At 43.8% G+C, this 25,164-nt stretch overlaps 1 protein-coding gene across 7 annotated transcripts in view; it reads left to right on the plus strand.

The window, feature by feature from the left end:
• tiam2a (TIAM Rac1 associated GEF 2a) overlaps nucleotides 1–25,164 on the plus strand; it is an 87,176-nt gene that overhangs the window by 19,610 nt on the left and 42,402 nt on the right. For 3 of the 7 annotated variants that reach the window (XM_063908365.1, XM_063908368.1, XM_063908364.1), the window contains exons 2-3: nucleotides 21,303–21,399; nucleotides 22,267–23,433. In XM_063908365.1, the coding sequence (XP_063764435.1) occupies nucleotides 22,273–23,433 (1,161 nt within the window). In that variant the 5' untranslated portion in view covers nucleotides 21,303–21,399; nucleotides 22,267–22,272. Of the gene's footprint in view, nucleotides 1–17,568; nucleotides 17,663–20,575; nucleotides 20,685–21,302; nucleotides 21,400–22,266; nucleotides 23,434–25,164 lie in introns of those variants that run through there. The other 4 variants (XM_063908366.1, XM_063908370.1, XM_063908369.1 and 1 more) reach the window with 4 other exon arrangements.

A 25,164-nucleotide genomic window follows, 5' to 3' on the forward strand; every position in this document is an offset into this window, starting at 1 on the left:
AGCTGCAACAGCTGTGACTGAAATCATTTACCCATTAAAAAAAAAACACAACGTCTGCGGTAAAACAATTGTGTCCTATGGTGTAAGGCGTTATATTGTACAAGAAGCATACTACGGGGTCAGATCAGTCTCAACATGAATGAAGGATTCACAAATGTAATTCGGAATTATATATAAATATCTCCTTCCACATAAATATTTTTCTATGCACACACAAATACTTATACAAGCATACAGTGTACTGTATTGTTCTACCCATTCTTTATATTTGTCAGATATCAACACTGCTAGTGTGAGTGATGATTTTCACTTTTTCATGATTGCAATATCCAGTATTTAGTTTTTTGTGTGTTGTGAAACTCATTTTTATCTAATACATGAGATAAAATACACCCTGTCAGCATGCTCAGCTGTGTCTCCAAACCTAAGGTATTTGGGTGTCCTTTCATTGGCACAATAGATCCCTTGAGTGTGGAGATGTTCAACATGTAGCTGACATCAGTGTCAGTGACCCTCATTTCTTCTCTTTCTTCTTTCTGATTTATGAGAGATGGTTGGCATTGGTAATTCCTGTAAATGAATGGGTATGCTCTGCTGTTATGTTAGAATGTGATTTACCACATTGTATTGTTTTTTGGCCGTGTGCTGGAGTGGAAGGGCTCTGTAGCTACAAACAAAAAATAACAAAAGGGCCCCGGGACCCCTGGAGGGAAGGGCCCGCCCTGAGAAAACAGATCCAAGGAACAGTAGTAAGGGCTGGGCCCGCCTTTTGGCATTTTGGGGCCTTTGTCATGGAATCCCCCATGGTAAAATGTCAGTCTTACTGCCCTGCTGCCTTTGCACACAGCTTAGAAAGGTTGTAATAATATTAACAGGCTAATGTTTGACTTACAGAGGATGGCTGGCCTTCATTGATTTGACTAAGTTCACTCGGCAGGAAATGTGTTTTTTTATGGTAATTAATGGGATTAATGATTATTGACAGATTTATTTGGACGCACTGTAAATGCCTCTTTATTTTTCATGTGGATCGTTCCTACTCAAGAGTTAGGCTCAGCCCAACAGGAGTGCAAAGAAGAGAATGTCTTTTGTTTGTTTTTCTGGAAGGGGAACTTGCTGGGTGATTGGTTTGAATCACCCCTGACCATTTAGTGGACTCTAAAATAATTATTTTCATACATAATTGTTGCTGTTCTCATGTGTGCATAATTTTAACGTTTGAAGGCCAGTAACACAATCACTGGGTCAGAAGCCATGGCACCACATGCATGTTTTTACTTTTGCGCTTCACATTTTTGCGGTAAAGAAATCCTGGACCACAAGGAACATTATGTTTTTATTATGTTTCTCCCCGGTTTGGGACGGGGTCTTGAACCCCAGTGAAACTGATTCAGTGTGACTGATAATTTCTTTTTAATGGAAACCATAATAGTGTTTTGCTCGTTGGCATTTTCTATTGTCACGAGTTGGGAGTTATGACTTTAGGTTGGCAGGACTCTCTGTTTGTCAGTTGTAAAGTTGTTTACCAGTGACAAAAGGGATATGTAATGCTACCCTCTCTCTGGGTGGCGCAGAGTTGCTTCACAGGCTTCTACAGCTCATCTCAAGTCTAATTTAAGTGGAAAGGCTCAGTAACATCATCTAACGATGATGTCATCACCACAGGAACTTCCCTCATTAAACAGTCTGTTTTGAAGTCAGTTGATATATGGTGTGTGACTTTTGAGTTATGGGGAGAAGAACAACTTGACTGTTTGAAAAATGTCTCTTCTTGTCTTTGACTAGAAAAGCAGCTTTCGTCAAGTGAGAAACTTGGAATTCGCTCTTCTCTACGGCAGGCCATTTGGAAAGCTGTGTGTGAGTGCCCGTCGTCGTTAATTCTGAAGCACACTGGCTGAGAAACGCCAATGTTTCATGTCTTCTCTCCGGCACATTTTTCTCCATATAAGGTGGCGTGCATGTGACTTATCAGGCATGGGTAACATCTGTGCTTATTGTCACACGGGGGATAAAGGCCCGTTACTCTCTAGGTAGAGAGGCACTGCAGGGGGAAACCACAGGGACTTCACATGACTGAGGCATCTTTGAGACAAAATGACTTGAAACTTTTTTCTCATTTCTCAGCACTCCCTCGAATAAAATGTGTTTTCAAGGATTCTGTTTTAGGGTGAACAGTACAGTGTGGTATGCATAATAGCGGCCTGTACTTTTGTATTTCTTACTTCTGTGGTTGAGATTATATTTGGCTTTCAAAGTGTTTGCTGGTAGTGTACGGCCAACAGCGTCTGGAGAGGTTACTATAAAAAGAAGGTGAACCAAAAGCTGGTGTTGACAGGATCTTGGCTGAGACTGCTCATTTGCTACCGCACTCATCACACCGCCCAAGGAAAAGACACATGACTGGCTTTGACCCCTTTCCTGGTGTACACAACTTCAAGTGGAAGAACTTTCACTAACACCCGTCCTGTGTTGTAGTAGCAGATAGGACAAAATAATGGCCAAACCCTGTGACTATGAAACGGGACCGTCTGTGCTGCATCATTTAGTGCTTCTGAATTTGACTTGTTTTGCTGAGGCTACTAGGTTTGCGGATACACACACACTTACCCATCCACTTTAAGGGAATTGTTCAGTCAGCTGAACTTTTTTGTATCTACTTCAACACGAGATCCCCCTCTCAGCTGCACGAATGGGATTCTTCTCTCCAGCTCAACAGAGCGTCGTGGTTTCATCCAGCTGAACCGATGCACCCATTCATGCTCTTTTTAACAACCCAAAGCTCCTAGACCTCTGTAGAGATTATTCTGTAGCTCTAAATTGAAATGCACTCCTGCTGGGGTCACCTACTAAACAATGGCTTGTAAGGTTTCCAAAGAGAATGAAGATTAAATGCTGTCGGGAACTTTAACAACGTATGACACGAAGTAATGCATTAAGTGTGCATGTGATTGGTGTGTAAGTGAACAAGTGAGCGAGGTAGCTCTTTAAACAGCACCACACAACCTCAAATGGGACAAAGACTTTCATTAACCCTGAAGAAAGAAATAACTGCAAGACATGCCATTATTATTCTTCCATTGATGGTCATATAAATCATATGGCGATTGGTGTGAATGAAGTAAAAATGCTCCCATGGCAGCAGTTGAGTAGCAGTGCATGTAATTCCTGTGAGCTTACGAGACACCATGCGATATATCAGTCTGGAAGGTGAAGGAGGTGCTGCCTCAGCAATTTGAATGCAAAATCATGTGATTTACAAGCCGTGAAGGAAGAAGTAGTTTGATTATCAAAATGTATGAACAAAGAGGCGAAGAGGACAAGCAGTATTTGGTACAGAAGTTATTTGCTTTTGTATTGATCTAAGTATGTTTGAGATTTGATCATCTTGACAATCCAGCTGAAACGAGAAACTGTTTGAGGGTGACCAATTAGTTGTATTATCGTCTTAGAAGGGACATCTTCTTTGTTTCGAATGGCCTCAAAAGAAGACACGTGTTGGAACATTCTTTAAGCGATCAACAGCCCTGTCTTGTATGGAAATACCCCATTGTGCATCCCCCTCTCCTCTGCTTTAAGCCTGCTCACCGGTCAATCCTTATAACAATAGAAATGAAGATTGATCTGCCCTACCTTGGCCCAGTAGCCATAAGGTCTCACTTACTCTCCTGGCCCTATTGGAAAGGCAAACACAGCTGGTGCTACAGGCCAAAGTGCTCGCTGCTTGGATGTTCAGTTGGTGCCATGTGTCTTGCGTTACCCCTTATGATGGATGGAGCAAATACTGGGTACATATTAACGCTAGCACATCCCACCTGCTCATCAGTGGGTGGAGACTTTGTCTTTGATGAAAGCTACGAACTTCTGATGTATTGTCCACAGCACCTCAAGCTAGGCGATTGATCATCTGTTAAATAATTAAAGCTGCGTTCATATCTTTGAAGGTATTAATTGAGACAGTTTTCTTTGCTTTTTATATATAATTTAGAGGACATACGTTGCCTGATCATTATAACATCACAATATGACCCTTTTGAATCAAGATAAAGCTCTGTCCAACAAAGAGTCGATAAGCAGAGCGTTTTGATGTGAAAAAATCCATCACTGGCCGCACATGGATCCAACTGCACCCAGTACTCAATTCATCATAGTCTTCCTTTAGCACAATCTATCCGTCATCACAACACAAAACTGCTATAACTCTGCAGTCTTACAAGATATTGATGTTGTTTTCCTTCTTTTGCTGGCTCAGTAGATTGCTCCGCTGAACTGTGATAGGCATGACGTGCTCATGTCTGCACATTTGGCTGGGCTTTGTGACAGATATAAAGTGCATTGGGGAGGGTTTTTGGCAACCACTGTGTTGGTCTTATGTTGAGGAACATTTTCAGGCTCATTAGCACTCCTCTCCCTGTCCAGCCCCCCTCCGTGCTTTAGCAGTATGTGGTTTGATCTCCGAGCAAGATAATCTCTTTTCTCCACTTCTTACTCTCAGGGCTTTGTCATGTTGGTTCAGTCATTTGGAGTCGGGCCAGCGTAAACAGAGGCAGGGTCCTGATTGCTTTGGGTCAACGGCAACCTTGGCATCCACTTAGTGAACGCGCTCAATTAAAGCTTTCTTGAAAATCGTTTTCTTTACAAAGAGGTAAATGTATCCAAATAACATGTTTCCTGGGACGATATTATCGTCAAGGCTTATTTGGCGGACAGGCCTCAGCTGTCGGAGCAAAAGAGGATATGTATGCAAAGGAACTCATTGTGAAGCATGTCAAGATAAGACCAAAGAAACGGTAGTTTAATGAACATTTTATCAGTTCCATCAGTTTCTGCAGTCTGTGAAAGAGCAGGAAAATAGTATAACATGCATCATATCCTGAATGTAATGGAATCTAAGTGGTGTATCGGTCAGGCAGCATTGGGAGAGATTGTGTGTGGGCTTGCTTATTTTTTCAGGACTGTCTGGATGCCCAGAGATTGACTAGCAGTCCTCCATTTATCCCTATGGTCTACTTGGGTTTCCTCATTGCAAAGAAACGTCCAACTTCGTTATTCTCTGCCAGCGCCAAGACATGAATAGCTGTTTAACCCAGAGTTCACTCACTATCGCCCAAGGGAAACGATTGCTCATTCAGCCTGGCTCGCTCTCCATGCCACCCTGGCTGCTTAGTGTGTGTGCGTCTCGGGTGGTTTCAACAGTTGACGGGTGCAGGTGCAAAGGTGTCTGAAATGGACAGTCTAGACAGTTCCATCCAGCAAGCCTTGTACAAACAGATGTTGAGAAAGGAAACCTTTTTTGACGAAACGCAGAAGCAACTTCACCATTGTATGTAGCTTCGGAGCTGAAGTCTTAACTGTCATTGTGGCTTCACATGTTTGACACATTTTTGGCCCCCAAACATCCCGCAGCATTACTTCCTAGTGAAAAGGGTCAGTGTTATCGTTGGCATTTTCCTCCATCAGTTGATGCCAAGTCAAGCGGATTACTCAGTGACGGTCGCTGCTCAGCTTGTTGCAACCTGGGAGAGTCCTGCAATATTAATTTGTCTTTTTTCTTCTTCAAACGTGTTGCAGCAGATTCCATTGGGCAATAAATGCTGTTTTTTAAATGTTTTATCACTCTGTGTCATGTCAGAGGGCTATTCAAACTTGCCACTCACAGAGAATCAATACCATGTTACAGAATCTCTGAACCCCATGGCACGATATTAGAGAGGAGGTGAAGGGCAGCCAGTTCACCGGCAGCCCCGTGTATGTGCTGTGGGTACAGGGGATACCAGAGGCTATAAATGCTATTTGACATTCAACTGTCATTGGAGAGGCTGACTCCTAAAGTGTCTGCAGCTCGATTCTAATGTTATTAACGGTGGTGGAGCCAAGAAGGTGTTCTACTTGGTTTAGAGACTCCTTACTCTTCTAAAGCACTGCTACTTTGATTTAAGAGAGGTTATCAGAGGAGAACTACAGCTAGTTTTAGGGTTGCTGGAGGCCAATTTTATTTTTCTTCAAATCTTTTGACAGAATCGAGCTAGCTGGTTCCCCTTGCTTCCAGTCAGTATTCTAGGTTAATCTAACAGTATTCTGCCTCAAGCTTCATTTTTACTTTTCAGACATGGTAGTGGTATTGATTAATCCAGTCGAACTCTAGACTTGAAAGCAAATAACAAAAACAAAAGAAATTGTATAAACATCTACACTTCTACTGCAATGTTAAAGCAGCCTGCAGATGGCTAGTGGCATTTGTCCAGGCTTTGTAAGCTTTGCTGCACACTAACCCCACTGCTCCCTATGTACTAGCCAACATGGCCATGGGAGTAGCAAGTATGGGTCATCTCACTCAACCCCTCAAACCTCCCTGGTGGATTGACCCACTCAACAGGACCATTGTTGGCTTTTCCACACAGATCTCCCTGGATGCAGATGATGTGTAAGCGTGGAGTGTCTACAATTTAGACTGGCTCCCTGTGGTAAAAGGGGGAAGGACTGACTCACAACTACAAGGGATGTGCAAATCCTCTCTGTGTGTGTGTGTGTGTGTGTGTGTGTGTGTGTGTGTGTGTGTGTGTGTGTGTGTGTGTGTGTGTGTGTGTGTGTGTGTGTGTGTGTGTGTGTGTGTGTGTGTGTGTGTGTGTGTGTGTGTGTGTGTGTGTGTGTGTGTGTGTGTGTGTGTGTGTGTGTGTGTGTGTGTGTGTGTGTGTGTGGAAAATCACTGCAGAAGTATGTGGGGCCACTGGCGCACATTTCAAATGGAAGCTTTTCTGCTTGCATTCTTTCTAGCTGAATAACAAGAACTCTGTGTTACACAGCATAACTCTCTCAAAGCCTTCATCAGCCACGTTGATGGAGAAACGGTGTGATCCGCCTGTTGGCTGTAACACGATGAACGCTTTTCTTACCCTATGTCGTCTGCTTTAATGATAAGAATCCTTCTGCCTGCATATCAAAGAAAAAAAAACCACCTCGTTTTCCACCCTTTTTATATACTCATTGATATTCGCCTTGCATGTGACAGCATCGGGTGTAAAGTGAATGTGTACAGCTCTGAAGTCATTCATTATAACTCATTTCCCCCTTTGGAGGGTGGAATCATTTATTCACAGTCTCATGAGGTTAGTGATACATGGAGCACGCCCTGACTGGTGACTTATAGGTGGCTGATGTATTGTCACACTGACTTTAGTGTCTAGGTTATCTCAATATGATCTTCTTTCTCAATACAAAATGTAGGAAATTGAATTTAACTTATTTTGCATTGAGTTTCTCTGCTCTTGCTTGAACAGTTTTCATCAACAGTGCTCATTCTCTCTGTTCAAATGTTTCTGCCCGGCAGAGTAGAGCAGTCAAGAAATGACTTTAATAACCGTTATTTTCTTGAAGTTATTTTGAAAACCGCCCTTGTCTTTTTAGGCATTCATCCGGCTCCCTCCTAGTAATTTTGTGCGTGTGTGCGAGGGAGCGGTAAAGGTCTCTAGAGGCAAGAACTGCGGTCTGCTCGCGTGGAGCCATCGTCCTCACTGGAAACTTGTGGTTGCCTTTTTTTTTAATACTATTAACACTATTATATACTGCATGTGTTTGTCTACTGGCCTGCCCAAGCTTAAAATAATAGTGTTGAGAAATGCCAGGAACTGGGGTTTCCTGACAGTTAAAGCTGTTACAGTTCAAGGAGCTAGGGGCAAAAAGCTGTACTTACACCGTCACGTTGTATTATTAGCTTCATGTATAATTTCTCTCTGTATTCTGTCCTTTCACTCGATGAATCATATGTTATTTCTTCCTCTTGCTGATGACATTTTTAATTGAATCCTAAATAAACACATTTACATCTTTTGTCTTTCATTGGCATGCATAACACCTAATTGGCACAACAAAATGCAGGCCATTAGTCACCAGGCAGCTTTTCTGTAAAGGGGTGTGTGTGTGTGTGTGTGTGTGTGTGTGTGTGTGTCTGTGTGTGTGTAAGGGGGATTGTCTTAAGTGCTCATGTTTGGTCCCAGACATGCCCCCTGCTTGTTTGCTAATCATGCTGTCATACAATGCCACAGGCGCTTTTTCTGAGCCAACAAGTATTTTAACAAGCTGGAAGAAGACTGCACTCATTCTTTCCGAGCGTTAACCAGCATCCATATCATCACTCTTAATGTCTGGGCTGGAATGCTTTGCAATATGCTCTGGCAAGCCACAGGAGTCCAATGCTAACCTACATTAATACATAGCTTGAAACAACATTGTATGATTGTTTATATATTGTATGCAGGGGTACATCGTAGCCACTTTGAAGTGCACAAAGCTGCCTCTGCAGACGAGTCAAGTCAGGTTAGCTAGATTAAACCACTGTATACCTCTGTGGTCATCATTGCTGTTTAAAGTGGGATTCTGAGTCCTGACAGTGTGTATTCAGAACACCCTGTTCCCTATTCTCTAGTTATTATCTCGCCTGGATGGCGGCGCTCTCTCTCGATCATTTCTGATAATCTGTGAACTTCTCCAGCAGCTTTCTTCCCGCCCTTTTCATACCTTCCTTTCTGCGATTATGGACATATTTCACCATTATTGAGAGCAACAGTGGATAGATTGTAATCAGCCTTTTGCCTCTAGGGTTAAGTATCCATCTCTATTCCCTCTAAGCCCACCCCTGCTTAGGAGGAGAAGGCAGCGAATAAATACCACCCTTGTCCTCTCATAATGGAACAGCTTGACCTTTCGTGACCTCCACTGGTGGGAGCATCTGCCTGTCGATTCAACCATCCCCTCCTGTGGGACATCAGCGGGATGTCGCATCTGCCTGCGAGCTGTAATTCAATTGGTCAAGAAATTTATTTAACAGAATAAAAATTGAGTACTGGCCTATAACTTTTCAGAGACACAAAAGAAACCCCTCAACTCGATTTGCTGTTGATTTACAGTCTGTAATCGTGTGAAAGTGCTTGTTTCTCTCTGGGCGCCGTGCATGACGACTACATAATAAGCGGGATACTCATTGGCATTCTTGAGCCTCCCTATATGGATGGGATAATAATGAGTTTGGCAGGGGCCTTAATTTAATCATGTCGGTAAAAGTGGTGCACATGTGGCACAGCTGCTAGCGCTTACCCGGGTCCTGCCATGCCCTTTGACGAGGTGCCATTCGGTGCCCACATTGGCTTGTCTTCCTGCGTTATCAGTCTTTATGAACCGCATTCCTTCGTGAAAAGGCTTTGCAGGGCCGGACAAAGGAGTTTGTTTTGCAAAGATTTGTCTGTGACTTTTCTGCCACAATCGAATTAGCTCATGTGCCAGTGCATCCGCGTGACTAGAGAAACTGGTTTATGTGTTTTTCCTGCAGCCGGCACAGGTCAGTCTTTGTTGTCTCGTTTATTTAACTTTAGCACAGAACTGCCCGAGTGCTTTGTGGAGCACCTGTTCTGGATTATGGGTCGATAACGGCTCCCAGCTAATTTCTCACGATAATTCAACTGTGAAATCTAATCTCACCTTTGCCATTTGGGCTCCTGAGCTTTGAAGAATTCATGCCCCTGATTTTAAGTGTCCAAAGCTGTTTCTACTTTCAGATCAGAAGGAGTCAGAGAGAATGGCACAAGTGTTACCAAGCAAATATCTTCCAAACATTCACACAACATTCTATGTACTTCATTGAATTGCATGTTAACCTTTGACACAGTTTTGAGACATAAACTATGTCATGGGAGGTGCTCTGACTAAACATCTGCTGGGAAAGAGACAAGCAGACATGTGTCCACACTCTTGCGGCAGGTGTAAAACCTGTTTGTGATTAATGAGCTCTTCTCTGCACAATATTTCCTGTTTTGCATTGTTTCTCACACCACATAAACATAATGGCTGGCAATAACGATTATTTTCATTATCGATTAATCGGCAATTTATTTTAGATGAACTGTTTGGTCTATAAAGGTCTGAAAAAAATATATGTCCATCCCTGTTTTCCATTTGATTTAAAAGACAACAAATGCAGGAAATAAGAATATTTAATAGGCTGAAAACAGCACTTTCTTCAGTGTTTTACATGAAATATTTCAAACAGACACATTTCACTGTTTTCCCAGCTTGCTGCAAACAGTGACTCATTGTTTCTCCTCCCCCAGGTGTGGTTGTTTGTTGGCCGTAGTTATGAAGTTAGGTCCGTCAAAATGGTCCCAAATATGTGGCCTGATGTATGAAGTGGATTAGTTTTAATCAAATGACACATCTTTGACTGTTTGGCCTGTGCTGTGTGTGTGTGTGTGTGTGTGTGTGTGTGTGTGTGTGTGTGTGTGTGTGTGTGTGTGTGTGTGTGTGTGTGTGTGTGTGTGTGTGTGTGTGTGTGTGTGTGTGTGTGTGTGTGTGTGTGTGTGTGTGTGTGTGTGTGTGTGTGTGTGTGTGTGTGTGTGTGTGTGTGTGTGTGTGTGTGTGTGTGTGTGTGTGTGTGTGTGTGTGTGTGTGTGTGTGTGTGTGTGTGTGTGTGTGTGTGTGTGTGTGTGTGTGTGTGTGTGTGTGTGTTTTACCAGATGTCTCCCCAATCCTCAGTCCCTTCAGGAGTCGCTGAGCTGACAGTCTAGCTCAGCTTTCTCCCCTCTTATCTGTGTTGGAAGAACAGTAACATATACTGTATATTACAGCCAGCTGGGCTTGGAAGCTGCAATAAAACAAATTGTTTTGGTTTATGATAACGGGAGCTATAATGTGCCTGCTTTCCTGTAAAAGTGAGATTGTACTAAGCTGGCTTTTTCATAACCTGTTTATTGCTTTAGGAATATACCAACCTTTGATCAACAACCAGCTCAGCAGGGAATATTAGTTATTCTGCCTCTTCTGTGGAGAGCCAGTAGCTGTGGGCAGCTTTATGTCAAACCATGGTTACTTTATGTGGAGATTTACGCCAGCTTTCCTCGAATGAGAGCTCAGAATTTTTTTAACAAAGCTTTTCTTTAAGTGGGACATTTCCTATTTAGAGGAGTGTTTAAGGACATGTAGACACTTGCATGTATGTAAAGGCATTGCATATAGGCTCCAGGTAGAGCAGCAGGACGTGTCTAAACAGTCATTCCACCTGATGGATGGTTTATTTAGCCGTCCAGACTGTGGTCCTGTGTTTACAGAGCTCTGATGTAGGTCCGTGACCTGATGCTGACACCCCCTCTGTTTTATCCTGCCATCTACAGCCAGTGGCCTGACTCCACTCGACTCTGCTACAGGAGAGGATGTATGTTTGTCTCAGACAGGCCCCAACAGTGTGACGAGAATACTAACGTGAAAAACACTATACTCTGTAATGAGTCATCACATTCAATTTTTGAAACGGAAATAAATTGCATTCCAGCGTCGTCTAATGCATTTGTGATGAGGCTCGGATTTGCCGCTGGGAAAAAGGTCACTCCTTGATAAGCTATGCAGTCCTGAAATTACTTTTTAAACAAAGTTAATCCTCCATTCTGGTGGAGAGGGATAATCCTGCTTGTTTGTAGTTCCCTTTCACTTGTTTCAGGCATTTCTTTAAGTGTTCATATGTTGAAACAAGGCAGGGTTAAACGGATCTCAGCTGCTTACTAAATTAAAAGCATGCACTGAATTGTGTCATGCTTATGTGAACATAGACGTGTTTCACATGTTTCAGATGATTTTCTCACCATGTAAAATCCATCCTGAGCACTTAACCGAGGCAGTCTTTCTGACATGCCGATGTGGTAAAGGAAAGGCTTTAATATGGAGTGTAATGACCTCCGGTAATAGCCCTTAATGGGTAGCAGCTCCTTTGTTATCTATCTTAACCTTGACCACCATGTGCTAACCAACCAGACAGGCCTGGATCTGTCGACCCACCACTAATAGACTGAAAGCATCACCTTAGCTTTCCCCTGTCAGTTTGTCAGAGATCACGGCTTTAGCTGTGATGTATTACCGGCACAGAAAGTGCTCAACAAACAATTGCTACAGCCTGGTCTTCACCTTATGTTCAGTTAATTTTGGGGGGCTTTTTTGCCATAGTAAAGCCCAGGATGGTACATGGGGCACCAACTCTAGTGAAGCGTCCCGTACTTATCATGTTCACTTGTGTATTTACTGTGTTATGATGGTCTTCTAACCTGTACACTGAAGAAAATAATGCTCATGAATTCAGTCAGAGCAAGCCCAGTGATTAATGTCCTGTTTGGTCTGACTGCGATCGACACTTTGGCCTATAATGGGCCATATAAAAGGAGAGACATTGCCGGTTGGAGCGCTAGTTCACCATGAATAAATGGCTTGCCTTGGCACAAGGAGATAACATTTGAATTACCATATCCATTAGTGTCAACCTGTCCTCTGGCTTTTCAAGCTTAAATCACATGTTGGTAATCCATCAGCTCGCACTGTGCCAACACATTTCTGATAAAGTTTCAGACTTTGCAGTGGGTGAAAGTGGCTCGGGGGGCTCCTGGGGGTTGAGTGCGACGGGTTGCTCTACGCCCAGGGTTGGGGGAGGCCACAAGGGCAAGCTCCCTCTGGCGTCAGAGCTCCTCAAGAATGCAGAGAGGGATTAATTCCTGTCTGTGGCAGTGATGGATGGGGAGGAAAACCACACTCCCATACACTCACATATAGGATGTGTTTGGCCCTCCCCTGCAGTATGTGCCAACGTAGCAGGTGTGTGTGCGGTGTTGTGTTTGTGTGTGCCTCCTCTGGGACAAAGCCAGACTTGGTTGTTTGCCCTACTGCCCCAGATAGAGCTGTATTCACCAGCCGCATGTCATTTTGATTCCAAGGCACAGCTTTTCTCATCCCAGTTCAAGTCTGGGGCACTTTGAGCGATTCGCTTCATCCTTTTCAAATCACAGATGAATTGATTTCTACCTCCTCCTAATAGATTTTTTTTCTTCCTGTTGAGTCCGGTGATTGATGCCGCATTTGTGGTTATCAATGTGTTTCCTTTGACTTCTGCTTTCTGTACGAGACAATCGATTACATGCACACTTCTACCTGCTCCTTGAATCCCCAGCACCTCATTGTTTCACTGAACACCTCTGGTGACCTCTAGCAGCGAGCCCCATGTGACTGATGTAGCGCCGCATTGGTCAATGATCGCTGATGGATCACCTCAGGGACCTTGGAGTGTGTCTCACATGACTGCCGCAGTACACGACTGCGACTCTTGCTATGGTAATGAGCGAACGGGGTGCGGGCTGATCGTATTAATCACTAGAGCTCACTCCACGGAGCGTGTGACAGATTATCCTGCAGCGCACAAAAGACAACCACAGTCAATTCCACTAGAGATAATACAGTTTGCGGTTGGGATTAATACACATGTATTATGCAGACGTTTGCACCCTATGCGCACAATATAGAAAGTCCTGTGAACGATGGGGAAAAGTTGAGTTGTTTTTAGTGATGATGCTCGAGATAATAAACTGTCCTTTCCGAAGGTTAACAATGGAAAGGAGGTTCTTTTCTACGCCTCAAAGGCACTTTTCTCTCCGTATCTCTTATCGGCGCAGAGATAATTAGATATCTCTTTTTCCCTTTTGTGCGAGGAAGCTGTCATGCTTTGCCCTATCTTCCTGGGCAGGGCTGGGTGTGTGTTTGTTTTCCCAGAAGCCTCCTGGTCTGTTATGTGACCCTGTGGCTGCTAAATGCTAAATACTCTGGTTCCCTGTGTCTTGTATGCACCACCTGTCACTCATTCTATTACTTAGACCATCCTCTCCAGGTATTTCCTTTCATAATTCTGCAGCGTGTAGACTGGGGCTCTGCTTTAGCTCTGCTTTGATTAGACTACATAAACCTTGCCGAGATGTTCTGCTGCAGCGCAGATGTTGAGGTGTATGTGAGAGCGTAATGACTGCACCAGAAAATCAATCAGTCACTTTGAAAGCCAGATACTGTGGCTCTGGATCAAGTTCAAGTACATGCTGTGTGTGTGTGTGTGTGTGTGTGTGTGTGTGTGTGTGTGTGTGTGTGTGTGTGTGTGTGTGTGTGTGTGTGTGTGTGTGTGTGTGTGTGTGTGTGTGTGTGTGTGTGTGTGTGTGTGTGTGTGTGTGTGTGTGTGTGTGTGTGTGTGTGTGTGTGTGTGTGTGTGTGTGTGTGTGTGTGTGTGTGTGTGTGTGTGTGTGTGTGTGTGTGTGTGTGTGTGTGTGTGTGTGTGTGTGTGTGTGTGTGTGTGTGTGTGTGTGTGTGTGTGTGTGTGTGTGTGTGTGTGTGTGTGTGTGTGTGTGTGTGTGTGTGTGTGTGTCCACAGATTTAACCCCAAAAACGACCTTCTTCTTCTGTCCATTAAGCTGCTTAATTAGCAGAGAAGCTGATGGAAAGCTGATTTGCACCTGCAGTCTTCCAGCTGTTTGCTTGATCCCACACATGCACACACACTCCATCTTTTTGTGAAAGCTGTTAACCTATTCATCCCTCTGCCTATCAAAACACACAAACACACACACTAGTTAGGGGCATATGGGTGTTGACACCCCCTTGAGGATGTTAAGAGTCAGTGTCTTCCTTAAACAAAGCATCAGGAGTTTACACTACATTTGAGGACAAACCCTGTGGTGTTTTGTTTTCCTCTCACATACACACATCACTGCAGCGTGCGCAGACATCTCCTGGTTAATTTAAAGTCTAGAGTGCCTGACTCTGTTTTGAGCTGTCAGCTGACAGGAGTTCCAATTTGTAGAAAATGAACTGAGCTGACAGCGGCAGAAAATACAGTTTTAACTGTATGGGAAAGAGGGACAGGGAGGCAGAGAAGGAGGAATAAGGGGCGGGAGAATGGGAGATATAACTTTTGAATGAATGTCACAAAACATGAGAATCACATTTAAAGTGTCCATGTTTGATTCATGGTTTGTCACAATCTGATGTAGGATTGTAGTGTTTATTTTTTGTTAATAAAGACCTTGAGTTTACCAAGATAAACAGCAGTTCAATTGTTAAAAAGTCAGAGTGAGTTTGACTTTGTAGCTGAGCACCAAACAAAAGACTTGACCTTTCCCCCGGACTTCCATATTAAGTGAATTCCATCAGTCTACATCCCCAATCCCGTCGGCCATCTAGTTATAATTTCTAGGCTGTTGCTATATAAATCCATGCTTCTGGGTGAGGCTCTCTGCTAATCTCTCCTCAAATGAGCAATTAAGATCAATTTATTTCCTCCCAATGGATGCTCGGTTCACAAATTGTCTCAGACTGCAGAGCCCCAGTCGGCGGGATAATCAATGTCATCAAACCATAAACGGCCTCCAGCTATGAGAATGGCTCCATCACGCTGTTTAGTCGGGGGACAGGAAATATTAGCACGCTGACTGAAAACTCATAACTCTCCGTGCTGCTCTCTCCCCGAATCTCCTTCTCCACGCCATTTTTAATCCCTATGAGAATCCCTTGACCAGTGTGAGTTTCTCATCACAGACGGACTATAACAAAGAATCTGCCTGTGATTTAAATGTGACATCATTTATGCATTTGTTGGCATATTAAGTTTACTGTAACCCTTGAGTGTTAAATGACATGCATGAAGCTAGTCTGCCACATGGGTGTTTTGAAGACAAACAATCTCATATTTTGACACTTGGGAGGTTTGAAAAGAAAGAAAAATGGAAGCATTCTGGGGCTTCTTAACCCTCAGGGTGTACTCACCTTTACTTTTCACTTACAGCCATTATTGAAGTTGATTTATGACCTCATGTTGGTTTAACTAAAGGAACTAGGGCTTCAAATTGAAAGAAGGAATTTCTGTGAGGGTTTTGGGTTTTTTGACCCATTGCCATTATCAGGCCAAGTGATGGAAAGGCCATCAGGAGTCATCTCAGACCTCGGTATCAGTGTTTGAAAGCTTTATCCCAAAGCAAAGCTCTGTCGATAAGCTCTGAAACCTGTGTCCCTGCGCATAGAATAGTAGTGCTTACATTTTCCTCCTAGAAGCCTTTTAGATATGCCTTTCATTTAAATTTCCTGTGCTGCCCCTCCGTCAGGTACACGCAGGCAGAATATAACATCAGTAATTATCTAATTATCATGATGTGCTTTGTGACCTTGAGCTTCCACTACAAAGTTCTGCTTTACTTCAGCAGTTGAAGATATTTCTTTGATATGTGTGCATGAGTCAGTTGCCCAGAGCGAGGTTATAATTTGGCTCTGGAGAGCTTGTCGGGTCCCTAATTGATCTTAATTGGCGGTCAGATCACTTTGCTGTGTGGAATTAGACCCGGCACCTGCTCTGTATAAATATGCATCACAGCAGTCCTCCCCGCCTTTCTTTCTCTTTTCTTGGCGCCTCGCTCTTTTCATGCCTCGCGGCCTCTCCGAGCGTGTTATTGACCAACCTTTTAGCTGCCTCCATCTATAGCCGGACAAAGGGCTTTGAGAGGAGCTCAGACTAGGCCACAAGGACTATTGTGCTGATGTTTAGCTGTGGTGAACGTGGCTAATATTGTGTCCCGGGGCTGACGTCTCCATGTCAAGCAGAAGGCTGATGGAAGACTATACCACAGCTGCTCATTTAGAGTGGCATGGTTGGGACTTTGAATGGCTATTCAGACCGAGATGAATTTCTAGAGAAGAACCCAAATGAGCTTTCGAGTGAAATGGGCTCTCATGTTTCCCATTTGTAGGAGTGATGTCTCTGAACACTAAAAGCACTCAGATATTCTGGAATAAACAACTGGACCGCGAGAAAGTTGGGAGCCGCTTTAGGAACAGTCTTGGTGCTGAGTTGTGTTCTGGTGGGGCTTTCTGAATGGGCCAGTTTGACCGTGTGTCCACAGCTATCTAAACTAGGCTATAGGCAAATGGAGGAATGTGTATGCTTTTTTAACAGTCAGCGGTATCAAGGCTTAGTCCACAAAAATGTAAGTGTGTTTCAGAAATGTTAATTCCAGAGAAGTTTTTCGACCCCCTTTCTTGCATTTTAATTAGCTTATCCAAAATGAGCTACACATTTGGCCCCTCTGGCCCTTAGAAACCTCCATACAGCTTCTACTCTGCTTCCACTGTGTAATTTCCTCCTTTTTGCACCAAGTCTCTGTCTTCACTCACTGGACTTTTTTTTTCAAATTCTCTGGCTTACACTTACTCAGACATACACATATACACACTCAATTTCTGCCTCCTTAGTGGCGGGCTGCCTGCTGCTTGGGTCATTGTGGTATTTAAGGTCAGACAAGAGCCCCAGTCATTGCGCCCTCCCCTGTGCCTCCCAGGCAGCGCTGCAGCCATTATACGCCAGCTTGTCTGGCTCAATCGCCTCAAACAGCTATGGAAAACCGCCTTGGCTGCAACAAGCCCCGCATCCTCCTCCTAGCCAACGGAAAAGCAGTATGTAGGAAAAACAACACAGTGGAGCAGTGGAGCCTTTTAGCAGCGGAGACTCTAAATGGATGAGAGCTATAAAACATCCTTCTCCTTCTGAGAGAGCTCTTCTGTTGAGAACTTTTCACTTTTTCCTCCCAGCACTCCTTGCTTTTCCTCTTGGCGCTCCTCGTTACCTAGGGTTACCCCAGGAGGGCTGTGATTCGCTGCAGCCGCGAAGCCGGGAGGGAGTTTCCACGTGTCCTCCAGTGTGTCTGGGCGTGTGAGTCAGTTGCGTTGTGTGTGTTGCTTTAAGACTCAGTGAGAATCCACTTTTCTGATCAGAGAACACCAGCTAGACTTCTCCTTTGCAAGCTGTTCAAAGAGCTTTTAGATGAAAGCCCGGGCCACAGAGGTAAGGGATGTTATGGGTTCTGTGTTTTATCTCTGTCTCCCTTTGTTTCTCTTATTTACTGGATTAAGAGGAGGCTAAGGTAAAGAGGGTGCATTGTGTTTCCTATTGTTAAGATCCACAGGTGTGGGTTACTCTGTATGTGTGGGGGTGGTTTAGTTTCCACCTGAATCAGTTAGATAGTAGTATTTGTTTTAGCTATGGTGTGTTCTAACTTGCTTGTACGTGAACATACAACAAAATGACTCTCACAATGTCAGGCTTTATCACTTCAGTCAGTTTCAGGGTTGTCAGTGTGTTTATCCATGACTCATAAGAAACTGAGCTTAACAAACATACCTTTTTTAAATGTTCTTATCTCATGCTAAAGCTGCTTGAGACTCATTCAGTGGTATCCCGTTGTATGAAAGTGTTTGGAACATTTTAATTTTCTTCGCATCACCCTGGAATGCCAGTGGGCAAACGTGTATAAATCTTACAGAAGGCTGCCATGTCATTCTTGGTCATGAGCCAGACACAAGAGCTTCTCAATGTATAATGAAAAGTCTGAAAGACACTTAACAAGCGCTTTGATGGATGTTTGGTGGCTTTGGCTGAATCCACCACTCAGTAATATAGGCTTTCAGTGAGTGATTCATAGATTGACATTTCTTTCACAAGCAAACAACCACAAGATGCTTTAAATCTGGGTCAGATGACAAAAGCTCAGTTGGAGACGGCCTGGTCGCCACTGTTTTCACTTCTTCATTTCCTGTTGTTGTTTTTGTCCTGAGAGAAAGTGTTTGTGGTTGTTTGAATAAGTTTGAATTCTGAGCTGTGTATTAAAGTGTGGGGCTTTAAAGGCATTGCTCCTTTAAGAGCTCAGTTGTCAGGGCGCCAAAGGAAAGTGATAAGAGACAAGTCCCATGGACTGTGATTTGACAGCAGGAAGGCAGTGTGATTGTGTTAACAGTCACCTCCAATAACACATTACCTCATAGATCCTAGTTCACAGCCTTATCATTCAAAAAGCTTTGTTGGTAGGTCATTTTTTACGAGATTATTTTACATCTTATTTCTTATTTGCGTTATTGATTTACAAACATCAGAAGTACTTTGTTTGCCTTTATTTTTCGCATTGTTGCTATACTATTCTCCTTTGGAAATCAGTTGAACACGTGTTATGTTTCCAAGGTTCTATGGCCGAGTAGGTAAAAAAAACTGTATTGAAATTATGGTGAGGCTATGTTATCTTGGGATATGCCCTATGCTTCATACTGCTGTGTCAATAGCTTGTTTCCTTCAGCTTTGGTCCCAAGTTTAGTTTCAAGGGCATTAGGATTGGACTTGCAATGTTGCTTCTTCAGACTTTGATGGAGATGCAGCTCAGTGTAGCTCCTGTTCTCCAACTGCCCGGTGGTCTTAATGTAGGAAAAAGGAAGATCCTTTCTTAACCCAATGCCATCATGTACCTTCTGTGTTTATACCATGTCAAGGTGTGACCCATTCCTCACATTTTACCCCAGCTGCAGCCCCAAGATACACACGGTGCCAGACTAAACATGGAGCTTACGTGGGAGTCATCCAGGGGCAGCCAGAGAAGAATGCCAGGTCATGGGGTGTGTCGAGGAGCACTAGGGTGGCAGTGGTCCCTTGGCCCCTGAGCAGATGGCCTGTAGGAAGCCTATTGAGGAGAACAGAGGACTGAAGGGGAAAAGGGAGGGAGCGTTGTGACTGGGTGCTGGGGTTTGCAGCTAAAAGGAAGACTTGTCTTGTTCTCCCAAAACAGTCGCACAATACTGCAGTTGAAGTCGCAGCAGAAGGCAAACGTGTGTGTCTTTGGGATTGTGTGTTGGCACGCCTTTAAGTCTTTCACACACACAACCCTGCTCTGTGTGAATGAAGTTTGTGAGAAAGGAGCTCAAAGAAAGCAGTCTCTCTGACAAGTTCGACATCCAGCTTTATGCTGACTCCTAGTGTTGTTGGCAGCTGCTTTCCTGCTCTTTACTCAAGAGAGCATTGTTTAGATACTTTTTATTCATACAGGGAACTTAAATCATTTCGCCTTTCACTTTCTGCCTTCAAGATGCATGACAAACAGGGAATTGAAAACAAATATGCCAGGTTTACTGGAGGTTTCTAGGTTAATGGGAGCTCAAATGCTTTGAGTTGAAACAGTCATGTGCTGTTGGGCATGCATCCATAAATACTTGGATTTGCCTATAGTCAATGTGAACCCTAGCCCAAGTTCAACTAATAAGAAAAACCTGGACATTTTCTTGTGTGCTTGTGGAAGAAAGCTCTTTGGGTTGGTTGGTTCTGGGTTAAAGTGTCTGGACCATTTCTCCCAGTATCAGTTATCAGCTTTACCATTTAACTCATGAGGATGAAGCAAGGGTTGGTTAATCCACTGATCAGCTCAAAGGGGTTCAAGTTCATTACCAGGTCAACATGTCTCCGGCCAAGTTTCCACTGTACATCCAAGTGCTACTTTATCACACTCCTTTAAACAGTTTAAAGAAGGAGATAATCATTTCCTTGTTTCCGTGTCATGTTTGATTATTTTAAAGGTCAGTCTGGATCATTGCCCTGTCCTTGAACTTCCTATGCTTTACTTTTAGACTATTCAGGTCCCCCTGGATGTTCCCTCTCAACTTCATATATACAACACACTCTTTTACTGTAGTCCATTTTAACAGTCAACACTATTTAATCAGGCGTCACAGTTGAGAGGCAGGAGCAGATAAACTGTTAATGCTGCAGATCACTTAATCCTGAAGGTAAGGGCTTTTGGCAGGGGGTGTTTACACTGTAACCCTACGCATTCTGTGTGTGCGCTGCAAGGCTTAGTGGAGTTAGCACTATTTGAAAGCCTTCCTGGAGTGTGAGCTACATGCATGTAACCGGGTTATATTACACACAGAAGACTCACAAGTCACACTCCTTCTCAGAAGATGCCTGGTGCCTCTGCAAAGAGCGCTCCTCAGCCGTTTCTGGTTTTGGATTCTGCCCTTGGATAAATTTGGCGGTGACGAGGAAAAAAAAAGTAAGCTAGGATTCCAAAGTTTAAAAATAAACAGACGGGTAAACTGTAGCCGGCTTTCAAAAACGTTCCCAACCCAGATCAAAGACGACGTCATTTACTTGCGGGAAGTTGGAAAAATGCTACTAATGTTTGGTTTGGATGGCTGATTGAGGAGAAATCTGGGAGGTGGAGTGACTTTTTCAACTACTCCTTCTGTAGCGCCAGGGTGGCACTACTGTACTATACTGTAGCACAGAGCACAGTTAATGTGATACTACTGGTTACTTGGTTCGAGTAAGTCCACTCAAGCTATTTGTACTTTAAGGGCTTCATAGTTCAGAGAGAGGAAATGTTTTTTGTCTCCGGGATCTTGGCTGAGATATTTTTTTCCGACCCTCTCAAGAAGTATTTTTTTCTAAATTCTCAAACTACTGCAAGAAAGATGCTGTTTCAGTAGTTCACTTTGTTTAGATAGGGTTAGGGTTAGCCTACCAAACACTGTCTTCTCTCAAATGCTGCGGATGAGGTGTACTCTTTAACTGGCACACCTGTTATCAAACACAGAGCTTATTACATGCTGTAAATTACAGTCTGTAGAAAGAGACGCGCTAAGTCAACTTCTCTCTCCTTGTGTTTCAGATGTGCCAGACGACCGTGGAATGAGTTTATTTTGAGGGATGAGGCGGAGGGACCCTTGCACATAGGAGATCCAATCTGAGAAGAGATTTTCAGACAGGTGAGTGTGTTGCTTTCTTGTCTGGGTTGTCAATATTATTATTTTCTTAATTTAGATTTTTTGTCCCTGGAAAATGCCTACACATTCAAATCTGTCAACCCTCTTTCATCAAAGCTAGCAACCATAGATTTTTAAATAAAAAGCTCCATTTAAGATATTCATTATTCAGTCTTTTATTTCTTTTAGCACCTTCCCCTAGGGTGTGTAGCTTAACACTTATACGTGATAACTTGATCTACCTGGTGTGCTAATTCAAAACATTTGAGAACATGTTAAAGGTTTTGAGCCTCATGACAGCCGCAGATACAGCATGGTTTCTCACCAGTGTGCTAGCACTATAGTCTGCTATAGCATTAACCCTGAAATAAAATGTCTGTCTGGTCACGGTTCTCCGTCACTAATGCAAGAGTGTTGTGGACAGTCTGGAAGTGATTTCCCATTGTCCCGAGCTCTGTCACACATAACAACCATGACAGCTCAAAGCCTGTTCATCTGACATGACTTTTCTATTAAAAGAAAAAGAAAAGAAAAATGTAGTAAAATGTGAGGGGGACGGACGATACAGGTTAATGACCAGATGTGATAAAGTTACCTATAGTTTTCTCTTTAAAGGACATAAGGAAGATATTAGACCTGCTGCTGTTTTACCCTGGAAACAGCCACTGTGAATGAAACGATTTTGTGTGTATTTGGTATGGTTTTATGGGATTGCAGTCATTATTGTTTATGAGTAATAAGTTAATTGTGGTTCTCTGATGAGCTGACATTATGTCATTTATATTTTACTGCCTTTTGTGTGAGAGCCATGCATTTTTCCAGAAGCATCATTTCCTTGCCCTTGTGGTTTTGTATCCCTTTTTTTCCCAGGCAGAAATGGGAAACTCAGAGAGCCAATATAGCATCCAGGGCACAAAAGGCCCCGGATGTGTTCCTGGAAAACCAAAGCCATACTCACTGAAGCTCCGCACATCCAAAGATGATGCTCTGTCACCACATACATGGTGGAAAAGTGCACCATTAGGCTCGGGGTACAAGGCCAGGTGTGTTGGACGGGGCTGTCTGTCCCCTCCTAAAAACCGGCCTCCCTACTCCCCGAGGCACTATGACTATAACTCAAAGGGGACAAGGAGCAGCCCAGGTCAACAAAGCTGGCATCGATCGCCTGGATGTGGTATACGAAAGCGACATATGTCAGATGAGTATGAACAAAATCCATATGGGACTGACCTGAATAGACGCACCCTGAATGGACACAGTGATGATCAAGAGGCTTTAGAGGAACAGAGCAGCCCACGGGTGGTGATCAAGAAGGATGGCAGTCTCAGGGTGGAGTTTACCAACACCTCAGGCAACCCCCTCCTCCTGGACGAGGCTTCTGGCCCCGTACAACTCCTCAAGTTCTCTCCCAACATGGAGTCCGCCTCCATTCCCAGTCTGCCTGGCTCAAGTGGGAGTCGGCAGGAAGGCCACCGTGGTGGTCCACCAGCGGCCTCTACCTCCTCTACGGCCAGGACCAGCAAGGGAAGCTCACTCAGCTCTGATGGTTCTTGGTATGACTCTCCCTGGGGGCCAAGCACTGAGTTGTGCGAGCAGGATCAACCCTGTTCTGCCAGCAGGACATTAGTCAACTCCCCCAGTCACCAGCTTGACTCCTTCACTGAACAGTCCCCTCCTGTGTCCATCGCAGACCTCTACAAAGACTCAACGATGGCTGCCACTTTTCCGTCAGCCAGGGAACTGTCCTCCCACTTACAACAGCATCCAGCAGGCCATAGGACGCACAGGGCCTCTTTTGCATCAGTCCTGGATGTACCATTGGAGGAAGAGCCTCCTGAGGCCTGTCAGTACTCATCGTACACCCTGCCCTGTCGCAGGCCCAAAGCCCACACCATGAGCGAGGAGCTGGACCAGTATCCTGAACAGGAGCAGGCTGGATCTGATTTCGGCATCCATAAAAAAGGCTCCATCAAAAACCGCATCAGGCGCCTCAGTGACTGGACAGGAAGCCTCAGCCGCAAGAAGAGGAAGTCTCAGGTGAGTGGTCTTTGAATGACATCTATGAAGTTTTGTGAGAAGCATTTTGATTATTAACATTTCATTATCACTCACAGGGTTCATACAGGGATGTAGCTACCCCTTAACTTAAAGCCCTTATAGTTTAGGAAAAATGTATCACCCTCTAATTGTGGTCTTCTGTGTTGCCTCACTACTATCCTTAGAGCTACAGTTTATTAGGCAGGAGAGTGCATCAGTAACAGCCACGCACAGACAGTTTCCTGTCTGGCAAAGATTATTTGCCACAGCGGTGGTCTTGGCATTGCCAGGAACCAACCACCGTCCTTTAGTTCTTTAGCACTGCAACACCAGCTGTCCGGAGACAGGCCACAGTGGGGCGGCACAAAATGAAATTTGTAAGCCAGCCAGCTCTGGGTCTTGTTGGTTATCTGTGAGCACGGAACAAGGATGAGAAGTACTTCCTATTAAAAAGCGACATGGATGATTCTCACGGGAAGAGAAGCTCAGGGCTGATCAGCGGGTTTTACCATGACTGTATCTGGGTGGGTAAATCTGAAGTGTATTGCTTTACGATTGTTTGTGATTGGTTGTAAAATGTACAGAATTGTTGCATGTTAATGTTTTAGCGATTCTTTTTTTGCAGTAAGATGTACTTTCTTTTTTACCTTAGGGGTGAAAAGTCCAAAGTTGCATGTTATTTAAGGTTTTTAAAGTTTCTTGCTGAAGTGCATAGGCATTTTGGAATGGAGCAGGAATACTAACACACAGGACTCCGTGCAGATAGCAGATATATATTTTCTTCCCAGTAGTAAAATGATACTTGTACCATTCAGACCAGGGTAAGAGGAGAGGTTAAAAATAACCACAGCTTGTCTACATGTTCCCTGCACATGATTCGAGGCACCATGTGATTTTGTCGTGCAGACATTACATTCTTAATTGCTTCTAATTTGACATAAAACATTTGTTGGATCTGAGCCTGAACTCATGTCCCTCTCTTGGGGTACATGAGTACATGAGTCTTGTAAGCAATTGTTTCTGAATTAATTCGATTAGCTTTGCCTTGTTAAAAGTTTTAAGAAAGCTGTTTGGGCACTGCCAAGAGAATAGCTGTAAGCCTTTGAGAGGCTCTGTTAGACTGACTAAATCCACCCCTCCTCTAATGTTAATGAATGACTTCTGGTTGTTCTGACTGTTGTGTGATGCAAACTTTCTGGGCACCCCCCTCTGTTGTCCTCAGAGAATAAATCTGCTAATCAGGATTGGTGTTCAGTCAGTTGGGTCTCACAACAAACCAGAATAGAACAATCGTTTTATTCAGATGGTGTTTTCGTCTTTGCTAGAGGAAGAATTACTAAGCTTCTCCTTGTGCTTAAAACGGCAGCTAATGCTGAGTGAAATATATGTGATAGTAAGCTTTGACGCTGTCGCTCCAGCCTGGAGTGACAAATATGAGGCTGGACTGACAGTGTTCATTTTAAGTGTTGCACAGCTTTCACTTTATGTTAGTAATGGCTGCCACTAAATCCACAATGCCATGCTAGTCTATGGCCATGTGTTGGCCTTCGGAGGACAGATTAGCGACCGCAGATCTACATCAATCTTTGTTATCCAGATACAAAGCTGATGGAAGGCTTGTTCCTGTTTCCTTAAGAAACCTTTAATGGGTTGTGATTACTTGGGGGAAAAAATCATTTATTGTCAGCACCAGATATTGCTAGCAACTTATAACAATTTGTGCTCTGTTTT

This window comes from Eleginops maclovinus, chromosome 19 (genome assembly GCF_036324505.1).
Source record: "Eleginops maclovinus isolate JMC-PN-2008 ecotype Puerto Natales chromosome 19, JC_Emac_rtc_rv5, whole genome shotgun sequence".
Classification (NCBI taxonomy): Eukaryota; Metazoa; Chordata; class Actinopteri; order Perciformes; family Eleginopidae; genus Eleginops; species Eleginops maclovinus.